Source organism: Micropterus dolomieu, linkage group LG21, assembly GCF_021292245.1.
Source record: "Micropterus dolomieu isolate WLL.071019.BEF.003 ecotype Adirondacks linkage group LG21, ASM2129224v1, whole genome shotgun sequence".
In the NCBI taxonomy this organism is placed as follows: domain Eukaryota; kingdom Metazoa; phylum Chordata; class Actinopteri; order Centrarchiformes; family Centrarchidae; genus Micropterus; species Micropterus dolomieu.
Genome location: NC_060170.1, coordinates 26,421,254 through 26,435,828, shown reverse-complemented (window position 1 = coordinate 26,435,828; position 14,575 = coordinate 26,421,254). Strand labels below are relative to the sequence as shown.

At 41.4% G+C, this 14,575-nt stretch overlaps 1 protein-coding gene across 4 annotated transcripts in view; it reads left to right on the top strand.

The window, feature by feature from the left end:
• Window positions 1–14,575, top strand: part of fam172a (family with sequence similarity 172 member A) — a 157,615-nt gene that overhangs the window by 68,034 nt on the left and 75,006 nt on the right. For all 4 annotated transcript variants that reach the window (XM_046034535.1, XM_046034536.1, XM_046034538.1 and 1 more), the window contains exon 8: window positions 5,664–5,783. In XM_046034535.1, coding sequence (XP_045890491.1) covers window positions 5,664–5,783 — 120 coding nt within the window. The remainder of the gene's footprint in view (window positions 1–5,663; window positions 5,784–14,575) is intronic.

Here is a 14,575-nt window from a genome sequence, read left to right as displayed (position 1 = left end):
GGGGGGGGGGGGGGGGGGGGGGGGGGGGGGGGGTTCTTTATTATGTGTGGTCTTGGAATGGAGTGTTATTATGTAAGTAGGAGTAACACTTGGGACAACCAAAAGTGGGGTAGATAGTCATGCACAATGTCATGTAGCAGATTATCTAGCAGTTTTGATAGTGATGTATGTTATAACACATAATCAGAGTTCTGTTGATTGGGTAGCAGGAACTTGAGTAAAACCAAGTTTTTGGTAAGTTGACTCACTACAGCCTTTGGGGTTGTGTCCTATATATATATATATATATATATATATATATATGTGTGTGTGTGTGTGTGTGTGTGTGTATGTATATATATATATATATATACACATCTTTTCTAGCTCCTCTTTCAGCCACTGGTATTTTTTGAGCTTTTTGTGTTCCTTCTTTTTGATATTGCTGTCACCTGGGATTGCTAAATCTATCACTACTGCCGCCTTCTGCTGTTTGTTGATCAACATGAAGGCTGGTTGGTTGGCCATCACCAGTTTGTCTGGATCTTGTGAGTACTACAGGATCTAAGCTCATCATTCTCAACTACCTTAAGAGGTGTCTTTCATTTTGACCTTGAGATTTCCAGCCCATACTCATGGCAGATGTTTCTGTACGCAATGCCAGCTACCTTCCATGTACGCTGTTCCTGCCTGCATCTTACACCCTGCTGTTATGTGCTATACTGTCCCAGGAGCATCCTTGCACAGTCTGTACCTGGGGTCCTGCCTGGTGTGGTAGACCTCAGCCTCTGTTGATCGTGTACAGAGTGCCAGTTCTTGTGCCACCATGATTAGTGCTTCTGTGCAGTCCTTTTGTCCAGCCTTTTCTAGCCACTGGTAGGATTTCTTGATATCAGCCACTTCTTCTATCTGTCCTCTCCACGGAGATTCATCCTCCACCTTGTCCTGATGCCTGGGTTTCTGGTGCCTGAGGTATTCACTTTGCCCTTCATCTTTGGGGGCCATCTTGGATCCTGGATCTTTGTTGTTTCATCCTGGACACTGGTCTTGACACTCACTAGACCTCGTCCTCCCTCACTCCGCTTAGTGTACAGTGTCAGGGTGCTTGATTTGGGTTGAAACCTTCCATGCATTGTGTGAAGCTTTCTTGTCTTGATATCAGTGGCGTCTAACTCCTCCTTTGGCCACTATATCATACCAGCAGGGTATCCGATGACTGGCAGGGCGTATGTGTTGATGGCTCGGATCTTGTTCTTCCCATTCAGCTGACTTTTCAGGACCTGCCTTACTCTGTACATATTTCGCTGTGGCTGACTTCCTTGCTGCTACCTCATGGTTTACGTTTGCCTGCGGGATCCCAAGGTATTTGTAGCTGTCCTGGACATCTGCAATGTCTGCCTTCTGGTAGTTCAACCCCCACGGTTCTGATAATTTTCTCTCTTTTTGATACCATCTGACGACATTTGTCAAGTCCGAATGACATTCCAGTGTTATTGCTGTAGATCCTGGTAGTGTGGATCAGTCGATGTTTCGCTCATTCCTGGCATACAGTTTGGTGTCATCCATGTAGAGGAGGTGATTGATGGTTGTTCCACTTTGGTACTAGTATCTGTACCCACTCTTTGTAATGTTCTGGCTGAGGGGGTTCCGGCCTATGCAGAACAGCAGCGGTGATAGTGCATCACCTTGGTTAATGGCACACTTGATGGTGACTTTTTGCAATTAACTTTGAGTTGGCTTTGAGTTGGCTTCCAGACATGTTATAAAACAGCCCCATTGAGCTCTTGATGAAGGCTATTAGTGCCCTTTTGATCTTGTACATTTACAAGCATTCCAGTGTCCATGTATGTGGGATTGAGTCACAAGCTTTCTTGTAGTCAGTCCTATTCATCTTAGCCGCTATGATGCCTGACGAGAGCTTCCATGTTGAGCAGAGGCAGGTTATTGGCCAGTAGTTGGATGGGATTTTTCCTGTCTGGGTATCCAGTATGATCAGGACTGTCCGTCCATTGGTTAACCATTCTGGGTGGGTTCCATCCATCATCTTCATACATGACACTCTTTCTTAGATGTCTTCCATTGTAATGGTTGCTGGGTTTTGTTCAGGGGGATTACTGTGATCTGTTCTTAGATCCACTAGCCACTGAGCATTGGTGTTATGTGATGCCTCCTTCACACATATGTTCTTCCAGTATTGTTCAGAAACCCTCTACTTTTACTACTATTGTTCAGAAAGAAACAGACAAGATCAGATACCTACACCAAGGCCTGGCTGGATCTGATCTTGTGTTATTACCAAGCGGTGAGTCTTTGTTTCCAGTGCCTCAGGTACAGACTGTATCTTAGGTACACCTAGCACCTTTCTATAACTCTGAGAGCTGACTAACTTCTCTCCATGTTACCTTGATCTTGGCCTCTAGCCTTCTCCTCCATGGGGGAAAATGATCGTTGTGGCTTACGGTCTTCATCTTATAGCCACAAACCAGCGTAAATTAGCACATTTGTCTTGGTTATGGTTTTAGTAGAGGTAGTATGTAGTGCTGCATTTACAACTTCCAGCAGACTTTTAGAGCAATTTGTGGTGTCTATCTTGGTGATGATCTCAATCTTTGTTGTATCTCATGAATCTGTAGTTTTGATAGCAGTTTCCGCTTGCCGATGTTAGAACACTGGGCTAGAAGTTGTTTCTTTTCCAATGTCAATGTTGGGTTGATAGTAGTATATATATATATATATATATATATAAAGATAGATATAATGAGCTTTCCAGTAATCTAGTGTATATCACTTTAATCACATGTGATTAAAGTTCATTCATCTATGTGATGAAAATTCTTTCCACAGGTTTCTCTATAGGGAGCTGTCTGCACTAGCGTTTATGATGATTGACAATAAATGCCCATTACTTCTTGTTTGTGTGTGTGTGTGTGTATACGTGATAACATGCGTGTTCGTAAAGTCCAAGTCCAGAGCTGAGAGAAAACCTGTCAAACTTTTACCGTACTGTTAGACACTACACAGTTATACTGTATACCCTTCATAATGCATATGGCTCACTCTCTCTCTCTCTTTCCCTCTCTTTCTATCTCTTTCTCTCTTTGTCTACCTACTTGTCTCTAGCTCTCACTGCCATTTTTATTTCTTTTTGATAATAGTTAGCTGTCAGCGTCTGGAGACTGTCTGGTCCTGTGACTGTCTAGGGTGCAGATTTGTATTTTATATTCTCCGAGGGGACAGTATGGATTGCTATATATTCAGTAAACACACACACAATCAGTACACACTCTCAAATGTCCCTTGACAGTCATGGCTGAAGGATGTTGGCAACAGGTGTGCAGTTGGGACGCTATTCTGACAGTGCTGGCAGATGCACACACAACAACAAATACACACAAACAGTGTGGGGAAACTGTGGAAAATAAATAAATAAGCTAAGATACTGTGTGAGAGCTGGTGACAGGAAGCCGGTCTCGCAGGGCACTGTGCTCCACTGCAGCTAATTAACCCCAGGAAATAATTGCAACAATATGCAAATGCTGTTTAGATAATTCAGTACACTGCCATGCCAGGTAGTCAGTCACTTTGTTGCCTGCCGCTGAGGGTGTACGCAAAGAATGTATGATGTTGTGTGTGTTGTGTGTGAGGTTGGGTGATGTAGTCAAAGTAGAGAGGTGACCGTGCCACCACATAGACATCAGCCATGAAAAAATGTTTCTTTAAATTATTGTTATAATTATTTATATATAGTATAGAAATAAATGAAAACACTCATCTGGTCTTCACATGGACAAAAAAGTATTATTTTGTCAGTTATCACTAATTGCAACATTTTGTGCGTCATTTGATATCAGCAATTTGGAAGTATTGATTAGGTCACAAACACACACACACACACACACACCTACATACACACAACACATTCACACATAAAGGTGCTATGTACAGTAACAAACTCTGCATAATGTCTCCATGTCAGGCATTGTCACTAAAAGATGGTTGGAGAGGTGGACAAAACAGAAGAGAGTGGTGTGAAGGGGGAGAAACAGGTAAGGTGGAAGAGAGGGAAGGAAGGATGGAGGGAGGCAGGCTAATGCAGTGGGCTTCACAGATGAAGGGTGACACAGGCAGGGAGACTTCAAAAGACTTTAATGTCACAGCCTTTCACACAGACAACTCTGCTTCAGCCAGCCCCTCCATGCACGTAGGATAACACACACATATGCACACTAGCACATGCACAGCAATGATGGCAGAAGGGCAGGGCAGAGTGGAGTTGCCTGCTCTTGCATCACATTCTTTGAATGGAGGTGGGTGCTGACACTACAACCCCCTCATGCTAATCTAGCAGTAAACACAAACACTCTGACAGGTTAATTTACCTCTAGACAAACAGCAACAAAAAAACACATCAGCACATCATCAAATAGGCTAGTATAAGCCTGCACACACACTTGCACACATACTTGTACACAGATATGCGTAAGCAAAAACATCTCATCAAATCACAAGCTGCCTTACTTCTTCTAAAAGCAAAGTTTAAAGCATTTTTTGTAACATGTTCTACACAGTCTCCTCAATTACCACCTTTTGGAGAGCGAATGTTGAAGTAATTATCTTTCTGTTATAATGTAATATCTAACTTTGTAAAATACAGTACATTTATGGAAACTAACAGGATAGTCTCTTAAGTCACCTCCTCTGTCCTTTACCTCATATCACTAATTATTTGTTTTGGAGTCACATGGAACAGTTTGACACTCAATTAACAGATGAGCTTCCATTCTCTATAGGCCATGTCTTTGTTTATTTCAAGATATTTTTCTTTATATACATCTGTATACCAATTAAGAGAAGTATGTGTGTGTGTGTGTGTGTGTGTGTGTGTGTGTGTGTGTGTGGTGGGGGGGGGGGGATACAGCATGGTGTTGTGATTTAAAGATATACGTGTTTCTACTCGACAAAGCTCCATGTGTAGCGTAACCTGTTGTTGTTGGTTTTTGTTGTCAACCAGACAGTTTGATAGGAAATCAAAGTCTAGAATCAATGTCACAAGTTCATTAACAGATGCCCTTTTCTCGCCTATACTTTTACAATTGTTCTTTCTAGCCCTTGATAAGCATTTACATCTCTGGTTAATTAAACATGTCTTCTGGTTGCATTATGTGTGTGTCTGTTCATTTGTGATCGTGTGCATGGATACAAAACTGTGACAGACTGTGTTTGTTTTGTATACACGTATAAATCTCATCTTTGTTTTTTTTTCTCCTTTGACCTTCCCCCAGTGTCTTCCCATTATACCTCTACTGGTGTATAGACGGGCCATCGATTCAGCAATAGGGTACAAATTAAGATTTAAACGTTACGTCACCCAGTCTATTGAGTTTTACATTTAGGGCATTTGCAATATGCAAGACTTATTGATCTACTGAAGTGTGGCTCTTTATAGAAATCACCTTAGGCCACCACCACTTTTTTGTTTCTCTTTTATACCTCTCTTTTTGGCTGGCCCCAGGATTTAGGTTTTGATGTTGTACCATTAAAATTCTAGAGAGAACTCTAGACTCTCTCACTGGATGGACACATATCTTAAATGTTTTGTAATTGCACTGCATTTTGAGTTTGTATGTTCTATCAGTTTCCTTTGTTTTAGATATAACATTAGAGTTGCTTTTTTTGTGTTGCAGGAAAACGGTTCCTCCGAGGAACACGTGCTGTACGTGTGGGACCACTTTGTGTCCAAAGCCGCAGCCAAGAATGTCTTCATCATGGCCCATAGCTATGGAGGGCTGTCTTTCGTTGAGCTGGTGAGTGTTTTAGTTTTCCACTTATCCTTCCTACCTCCCACCGACAGAAAGACACACCGAGAAACACAATACGCTTCTGTCAGCACAAGCACCCACATACATGTCCATGTTGGAAACTTGCATATTCCAAATCTTATACAAACTAAAATTTAAGTTTGCAATTCTACAGGTAATTTTAACACCCATACATGCACTCAACCACAGCAGTATACACAAAACAACATATTCTCAAAGACACAAACACATATATACAAACATGCAGAGCAGTACGAGCACCGGTCACCTCAGGGAGACAGGCAGCAGAGTGATAGTGTGTGAAACATGATGAAATGATTAAAAATATATAGCAGTTTCTTCAAAAAAAGCATTGCTTTTGTAAACTATCTGGTTCATCCTTATCCTTGGGCACTTTCCACCTCCTCTACACATCAAGAACAAGAGGAAAACGGGGGAAAGGAGAGGGCTGGATATAGAAATGTAGGGATGGCAGTGCAACAACAGTGGTACTGTTAAAACATCTGATGCAGAGCATGCAGATCTCCCAGCCTTAGGAGAGACAGAGGATAGGTTGAAAAATGGTGGGAGGGAAGTGGATTTGAAAGAATTAATGGTGCACAGGGGAGAGTGAAAATAAAAGTTTGGTCAGCCTCTTAGCTTTATAACCGCACCCTTCAGCTAAATGGGCCTACAGTGTGTCTTTTGTGGGTTATATGAAGGTTTCTGAGGTTAATGTTTTATTTTCTAGTCTTTCGTTTACTGTGATGTTCTAGTGGGATTCTGCATCACATATTGATCATCACTTTCTCTTCTATTTGTGTTTTAATGACTAAAGTTACCTAATAATAAAGCTTCAGTGTGCAGATAGCCAATACCAGCATGGTGAGTTATCCTTATCGGGTCAGAATAGCATTTAGGACTCATGGTTAATGGCGGGGAAGTTTATGTTCATACCCTGCTAGCTTACTTGCGGCGTGTTTTATCCTCTAGACTAAGGTGAAAACTAGTGACATATGAAGGAATCAAAAACTCATGCACTGTGTAGTTAATGCTTCAAAAGGGATGAGGTCTTTCGTACCATGTTATTTAATACAAAATTTGGATCTTAAGATCATGATACAGTAACTTTAAACTGAGCGTGCACATGACTTATAAGTTCTGAAGATTCAAGTTATGGGGATGTGGTGTAACAGATGATATAAAGTTAAAAGAAATATGTACTTTGTGATTGATATAATTTATATATTTTATATACTATGTTTTTTGCTATATAATTAATTAATCATGATTGTCTAAGTGTTTAATTTGCTAATTTAGGCTCATATTCATTCAAAATAAAAATTGGCTGATAAGTTACAGTATATAAAACATCATTGTGCATTTTCCCATTTTAGTTCCAGTGTACTGTAGCTCTATGCAGCCTGATACAAAAAAAGAAAAGAACAACCAAAAATGTAGTTTGTTTTATTACATCTAACATAAAACTGTTGTATTTGCAACTTCTGAAATTCCACAAACACATACTGTATTAATCTCTGCTAGCTAACATACTGTACTAGTTGTGTTTGCAAGCCTTTCTATGATCTGTGAGCTGGGTTACATTGCCAGTCTGCTGGTTTCTTGATCTGAAGGATTTACTGCTAGACTCACCACATCCCATATTATTCAGGACATATCTCTCCTCTTTTCTTAGGAAGGGAAGAGGAGGTAAGCGGCACAATGACGATACAGCTAGTGGGGGATTAAAGGTGGGCACCTGTCCCACTGGTGATTTCAGGAATATTTTATTTTCTTTCTTTCTCTTTCACCTACTCTTTTTTGTTTAGTATTTTGTAATTTTAATTTGGCTACTAAATATTCATGCAGTGCTTTGTCCGTGACAGCCTCACAATCTCTTGGGCTTTCTTGCTGTGTGACGAAGACTAGCTATTCTCTCTATTTGTCTCTTTCTGCCTCTCTGTGTTTCCTTCAGTCAGACTCTCTCTCTCTCGCTGTCTCTCAATGTGTGTAAAGGCCTCAATGAAGTTCTAACTGCTTTCTTTTATGTGATGTCCTTGTCATGCAAAAACTCTGTTAAAAACACTCATATACAATATGTGTATATATAAATACATAGCACTTAGCGGATGCAGTATGGGGAAGATAACAGACTTGAAAGATCCTTGTGTTCACTTTAAGTGACAGGGTGTTTGAATATGCTATTGTCAGGTTTCCCTTGAGGCCATCCCAGCTTCTGGATGTCAGTGTCAAAACTGCTTCACCTCTTCCAACCTGACACTAATACAAACACATATACGCAGTCATAGTTGATATTAGCCACCCTCAATTGCCCACCTGTACCTATCTTCAACTTTGTCTATAGATTTTATTTAGGTGCATTGTTGATACAAAGCTTTCTACTCCAGGCTGTTTGGCTTTTTATCCAAATGCACTCACACTTCTTCTCATTTACAGACACGCCCTTTACAGGATTACTATATATATATACACATGGGATTTAACGCAGTCACCATACATTTCTTACTTGTTATTGCTGTGTCTTTGTGCTCCCTCCCACATAAGCATGCACACACACATATATATACATGTGCACACCGTCTTTAATTGAGGAGAAAGTGGTCCAGCGGGATGGGATGGGAGGTGTGTGCGCATGAGCAGGCGAGAGGCGAGTGGAGCCTTGCGGGATGAACCATTTGACACATGAGAAGACCCAGAGAAAACAAGCTGTCTGTGGGTTAATTACTACTCCCCTTTGCAGTTAATAAATACATTTCTGATCAAGCACATCAAAAACGCCCGCCATTAATTTCTCCTGCTCGCTAGCCTTGCTCCGGAGCATGTTAGCCCCTGTTTGGAGCGCTCAAGTGTTTCATTGCAATTTGATTTCTTTTAAAACACTTCACAGTGTGTACTGACTAATTATAGATACATCAAAGAGTAGCTAACTGCCTTTGAATGAGAGTGTGAGAGCGAAAGAGAGGCTTGCGCTGCAGGGGGAAGGCTGTATGCTCTTTCTCTGCTTGGCCCCCACTTTTTTTGCCCTTTTCCCCTCTCTATCATTCTTTAGCTATCAGAGAATCCATCTATCCATCTCAGATCACTGTTTTTTAGTTCTGTCCTTCTCTCTTTCTCTCCCTTAGAGTCTGTCCTCCTCTGACATCTGCTTTCATGCTTGGCCAGCCTGCTTCTCCCTGGTCCTCCTTCGCTGTCTCTCTCAGCTGTATAGTTTTAAAGGAAGATGGGTCATGTTCCCCCAGTTGTGCTACTTTGTTTTCAACCTAGTATTCCTATATTCCCTTCAAAGTCTAAGGGATTGTAGCCAGGATGTGGACTGTCTTTCTCTCTGCATCTCACACACACATACACATGAACTGGCCATACTCCTCTAGCTTCCAGGTCTGCACTATCCTTTCTTTACCTGAGGACAAAATTTCACGAACCATTCAGAGAGAGCCGGTAGGATAGAACCATACTGAAAGTCTAACCCGCACTAACCTGCCCGCTCACAGAGTGAAAAAGGAACTCTCTCATTGGATAGGACAGGGCAGCATTATATAAGGTCTTATGTAAGAATGCATCTGTCTCCCAGTACACAAATGTGTGGGTGCCAACCAGACAACCAACCAGCCGCCACAACAGCCCCTCAAAACCATGATTACAGATTTTAAGTGAACACATACATACAGTACATGCCTGCAGAATATCTTTCTGTACACTTTCTGTATAGTGCCATCTGTTTCAATCTATAATGAATATAGCTGGTTTTGTCTGTGTCATCCTTGGTTTCGTGTGTGTAAGTGTATGTGCGTGTTGTGGCTAGGTGTCAGATGTGGGAAGAGATGCTTGAGGTGAGACAGATAGAAATAGAGGATTTCTTCACTCCTTGTGGACTTCATCACTATACCGGAGTGTAGAGGACGAGAAAGATGAGGCACTGCAGGGTGAATCAGTCTGAATCGGAGAAGTTTTACATAGCTCAGAGTTTAGAAAGTGAGTGAATTTCCCTGCTATGATTTGGCATCCTCCAGTCTAAATGAGAGGTTTTTATGTTGTATGGTATGGGAAGATTCAAAAAGAACAATAAGCTTATTAACACTGCTTTGTTTGTGCCTCATCAGATTCACAGTTGAAATAGAGTAGTTTCTTTAAGATTAAAGATTTCTTTACCACAGAGAGTTTTCTAAACAAGTTCATTGCCATTTCTGTCTTGTTTTTTTTTTTTTTTTAAACTTTCTCTGCATAGTCAGTCTTCAGGCTTCTCACTCCTTAATTCTTTATTGTTATGGATACGAACCCTTTCACCATAGTATGCTTTATGTCCTGTATCGTTTCCTCATTTTCTTTGTCCTCCTAACAACTCCTCTCCCAGTCGTTGTGACCCTTCGGGCAGTGGCGGTGCCAACTATGCCCTCGTACAGCCCCATGCCATGGTAACAGCCCACCGAATACAAGGCGCTGTTGAAACACTTCTGTTTTCCGTCTTCACCCTTTTTACATCATATCTGCGGAAAATCACAAAAATGTAATTTTTTATTATTATGTGTTGTTATTGTACCTGATCCTAATTCTAACTTATATCTCTTTATGCATCTGTATCTGCTGATTTTGACACTTAAATACACATACACATTTAAAGTGCAGGCATACACATTCATAGCTGCATTCACAGCACGCATCCAACATTCTTTTTTGAATGTTATGTAATGTTTGATGTCAACATCAAATGTTTTAAAGGAATACTCCACTATTTTGAGAAATATACTTTTTTGCCTTTTCATTGTCATTTCTTTTAAATTTCTTGTGTATTTAACATGCGTAGAAATAGGAAATTAGACATTGTGGTTTAAGGTGCTACAGTGGTTAGCTTATGCATTAGAGTTATTTAATGACCAACTGCTGGGAGAAGTGAGTGCATGCAGCCTCTTAGAAGTCCTGTCCTCATAGTAAAGTTGCTGGCTTTTCACACTTTCCTAAGTCTTTACAAAACTGATTCTTGGATGGATTGGACGGATAGCTTGCCGGCAAACACAACACAAAATGTAAATAAGACTAATTAGAACTTTTCTCTTTTGTCCAAAGTTTGCCCTTCCACCCTGCTTCCTGTGTTTGTGCCTTCCTAAACACATCCCGGATGTATAGCTCTGCTAAATGCACAGACATGAAATTGATCGTCTTATAGTATCTAAATCCCATTCACACTAAAAAAAGTTTATTTCCCTAAGATACTGGAGTATTCCTTTAAATTGTGTCAAACTAACTTCCACATTTATATCTATCTGAAATACTCTTCAAGGACCAATGCAACCTTCACCTGAGTTCATCACTAGACAAGCGAAAATCCCTTTAATTTGTTGACAAAATCATCCCAGTCGTGAAGTCCATACGCAGGCTCTGAAAATCCCCTCGTCTAATGTTGTATGCACGTCTCGGCCGCCTTCGAAACTCTGAGTGCTAGCCTGTCTATTGCTTCTGGAGGGGATGAAGAGAAGGTTTGTTTTTATCTCAAGGTTCTCCATAGCTGGCGGGCTTGCAAGCGGTGCAGTAGTAGTGCAGTTTCCTGTGTGTGTCTTATGTGCATGTGTGTATAGGTCTGTCTATGTCTGCAAGTGGGTGCACACATACTGTATGGGTCTGTGTGGGTGTGTGTGTGTGTGTGTACATGTATGCATATGTGTCACCCCTAGCCTGGAGAAGCCTGTATCGTCCTGAGCAGAACAGCTTGGTGGAGAGCAGCTATCAGAGCCACGATAGGGGAGAGGAGAGGAGGAGAGGGTGAGAGGCGGTGATAAATGGCTGGGGCACACTAGCAGAAATTAGTGGAGCCGTATGCAAAGCTGTGGCGTTTTGTTTGATGTGAAACAAAAGGACCACCATGACAAAAGTGCCTGCCAGCCGGCACAGCAGGACAGCAGCCCTCAGGACATACACCATCACCACTGAGAAAGTGTGCATGTGCGTTTGCATACGCACTTGCGTGTATGTGGTAATGCATGCATATCATGCATGGTGCTGTTTTCCAGTCTTGTCTATATTATGTATATTATCCCTCTCTGTGTTTTTGTACTCTGCTCGTAATGACAGACAATGCCTAGCCCTTTGTAGACCATGAAAAGACATGGTTTCTTCCTCAGTATAGCTACAGCATATTTGCTCTATTAAGCGGCTGAAATTTAGATGTCTAATTTCTTTGTGAATGAATAGGCATCTTAGAGAGCGGCTCTCCTCTTAACATAAGGATGTAATTGAACTGTTTAAATGTCACGGCTAGCAAGCTGATTTGATTTGAATTGATTTGCTTGTTTCTGGAAAAAAAAGACCTCCCTTGCCAAACCTTAGATGCACTGGCTGCCACAGATAGACCAAGGTCTTTCTTTCCACCTCAACAACACATTGTAGGGCTTCTGAATTCTTCTATCTGCTGTGATTATGTACAAATGGCCTTCATTTGCCATCCATTTCAAAGCTGTAGTGCTGCATTGTGACTAGAGGCAGATGACGCAGACCAAATTACAGCGGGTTTGCTGCCTGAAAAGGATACTCACACAATAGGCTTTGTGAAGTATTCCCTTCAATACGTCGCCATTATTCTCACCTTTGTTGGTGTTTCTCTCTATGTTTCAGGAGCATCTTTGGTTTCTAGATTACATTTGTGGTGTTGGAGAGGATTGGGGGGTTGACAATGCTTTACTCACCTCTCGTCTCTCTTGTGCTATTCCTTCAGTATCTAGGAAAATTGATTTTGTGTGAGATTCTAATTTTTGTGTTGTATTCTGGGTTTGATTGTCTTCGTTATTAATTCTGTTTCATTGTATTGTTATTCAGGTTCTCAGAACATAAACACTGTCTGTTAATCTGTTATGCGTATACCGCATTCGTCTTTAGCCAGGTTTTTTCATAATGGCCCCCGTTAACTGAAGGGAAGCAGCCTGAAATGCACTACAAAATTGCTTGTTCCAGGTTTAGAAAGGTCGTCTGAGACCAACAACCGAGGGCAATTCAAGACATCACTTTCATTTCCAAACTGTTTAAGATCTTGGGGATAGGGTATGTGCCTTGTTTTGATCAAACTCTCCTATAGTGTACTAAGCAGCCCAGAGGCAGACAGGGATCCATTGCTCTCACCTCAAGCTCTGATGCAGAAACGGTCAATACACTACAGGATCACTTCCAGACATCATGGTTTATTTCCATCGTCAGTTCAAGAATCCCTCTTTCTCTCTGCATGTGTTTTTTTTACTTCTTTTACAGTATCTCTATATTTCTTCATCTCCTTTCTCTCAACTGTAGTCAGTACCTGTTATTATCAGTCTCCAGATAACCACAGTTACCTTGCACACCGTTAATGCAATATTTCTAATTGGTCAGCGATAGCTTTGGAGTAATACCAATTTCAGTGTTGTATATGAGGGCTTTAATAAATGTCTATTCGTTTTGAATAGTTTATCTTATCCAAACCTTGGTCTGACCATCCATGGTTTTAAATGGTCGAGCACGCTTTCACCAGGTCGTCACGGTTACCCACTCTTCTCCTTCCTTCCTCAAAACACACAGATGTTGCCATGGTGATGTAATTGAAAATCATTACACCTCAAACAAGTATTGTTGAGGTGACTATTCATAAGTCTCCTCTCACCTTTTTGTCTTCCTGGTTTTTTTTTTTCTCCCGAGTGAAAAGGAAGGAAAATATCCATCTGTCCTCAGTACATCATTGTGCAAAGGCTCTTTTTAATCTCTCTCGTCCGGCTCCACCCACCCCGATACCCCACCTCTTTAACATGGGGTCTTTCTTGCCACTTTGTGATACAAGAAGCCAAGCTAGTTGAAGTTCATTTGAGTTCAGTTAAATCTTGAGGGATTCATCATTACATATTTACTGGCTGAGGCTGATCTTGCTGTAAGGTTCTACCCTCGTCCCATTGATCTAGTGCGCATGTTCACTCCCGAGGTTACGGGACGTGCTTCCATTTGCATAAGGCCCTGGGCAAGGTTCTTTCCACCATTGATTGGCCTGTCCATGAGCGCCCCGTGCCTTCTCACATTGATCACTTTGTTTTTTCCTGGAGACAGTGCTACTCAGAGTTCAGCTACAGCTCTGGCATACCAGACCTGCTGGAGGAAGAGAGAAAGAGAGAGAGAGAAGGAGAAGAGAAAGAAATAGACAGTACAAGAGAGGGATAAGTAGGAGTCAGAGGGGGTATATGGAAAACTTAAGAGCCTATCATTTTGGATTATTTTATTTTGAATGTTGACACATTAGCTGAAAGTAAAAACCAGTTTCACGCTGCCGTGCCTGTGTCTTTACTCCTCCAACTTGTGTTTCCCCGAGCTACCTGCCTGAGTAGGTAAAGACTACACAAGATGTACATTGCTTTCACGGACATAAACACATGCATATGTGCACATAATCAGATTTACAATGAAACACACAGAACACTCAGCATTCACAGACAGATATTAGCATTTACACTCATACCTGAATTGCCGCTAAAATTGAACAGCCCTCCTCCCTTTCTGTTCATCCTCACCCTCTGCTTCAACCCCAGCCTGCTTGTATCAGTATACTATAGAGAAAGCTCTCCTCTCCCCGCGCTGTCTTTCACTTTAGTTTTTCCCCTACTCTTTCCTGTTTCAACTCTTTTACCATCTCTGGCTGCCTTATAGTTGGACTGTCTTCCCTCTCTCCACCTACTCCTACACCTACTTGGTCAGCGAGGATGCTGTCTTGATTTACTCAGGGTTACCTTGCTCTTTACAATATTTCAGCTGCATGTTTTTATGCTATGTTAAAGTCAGTA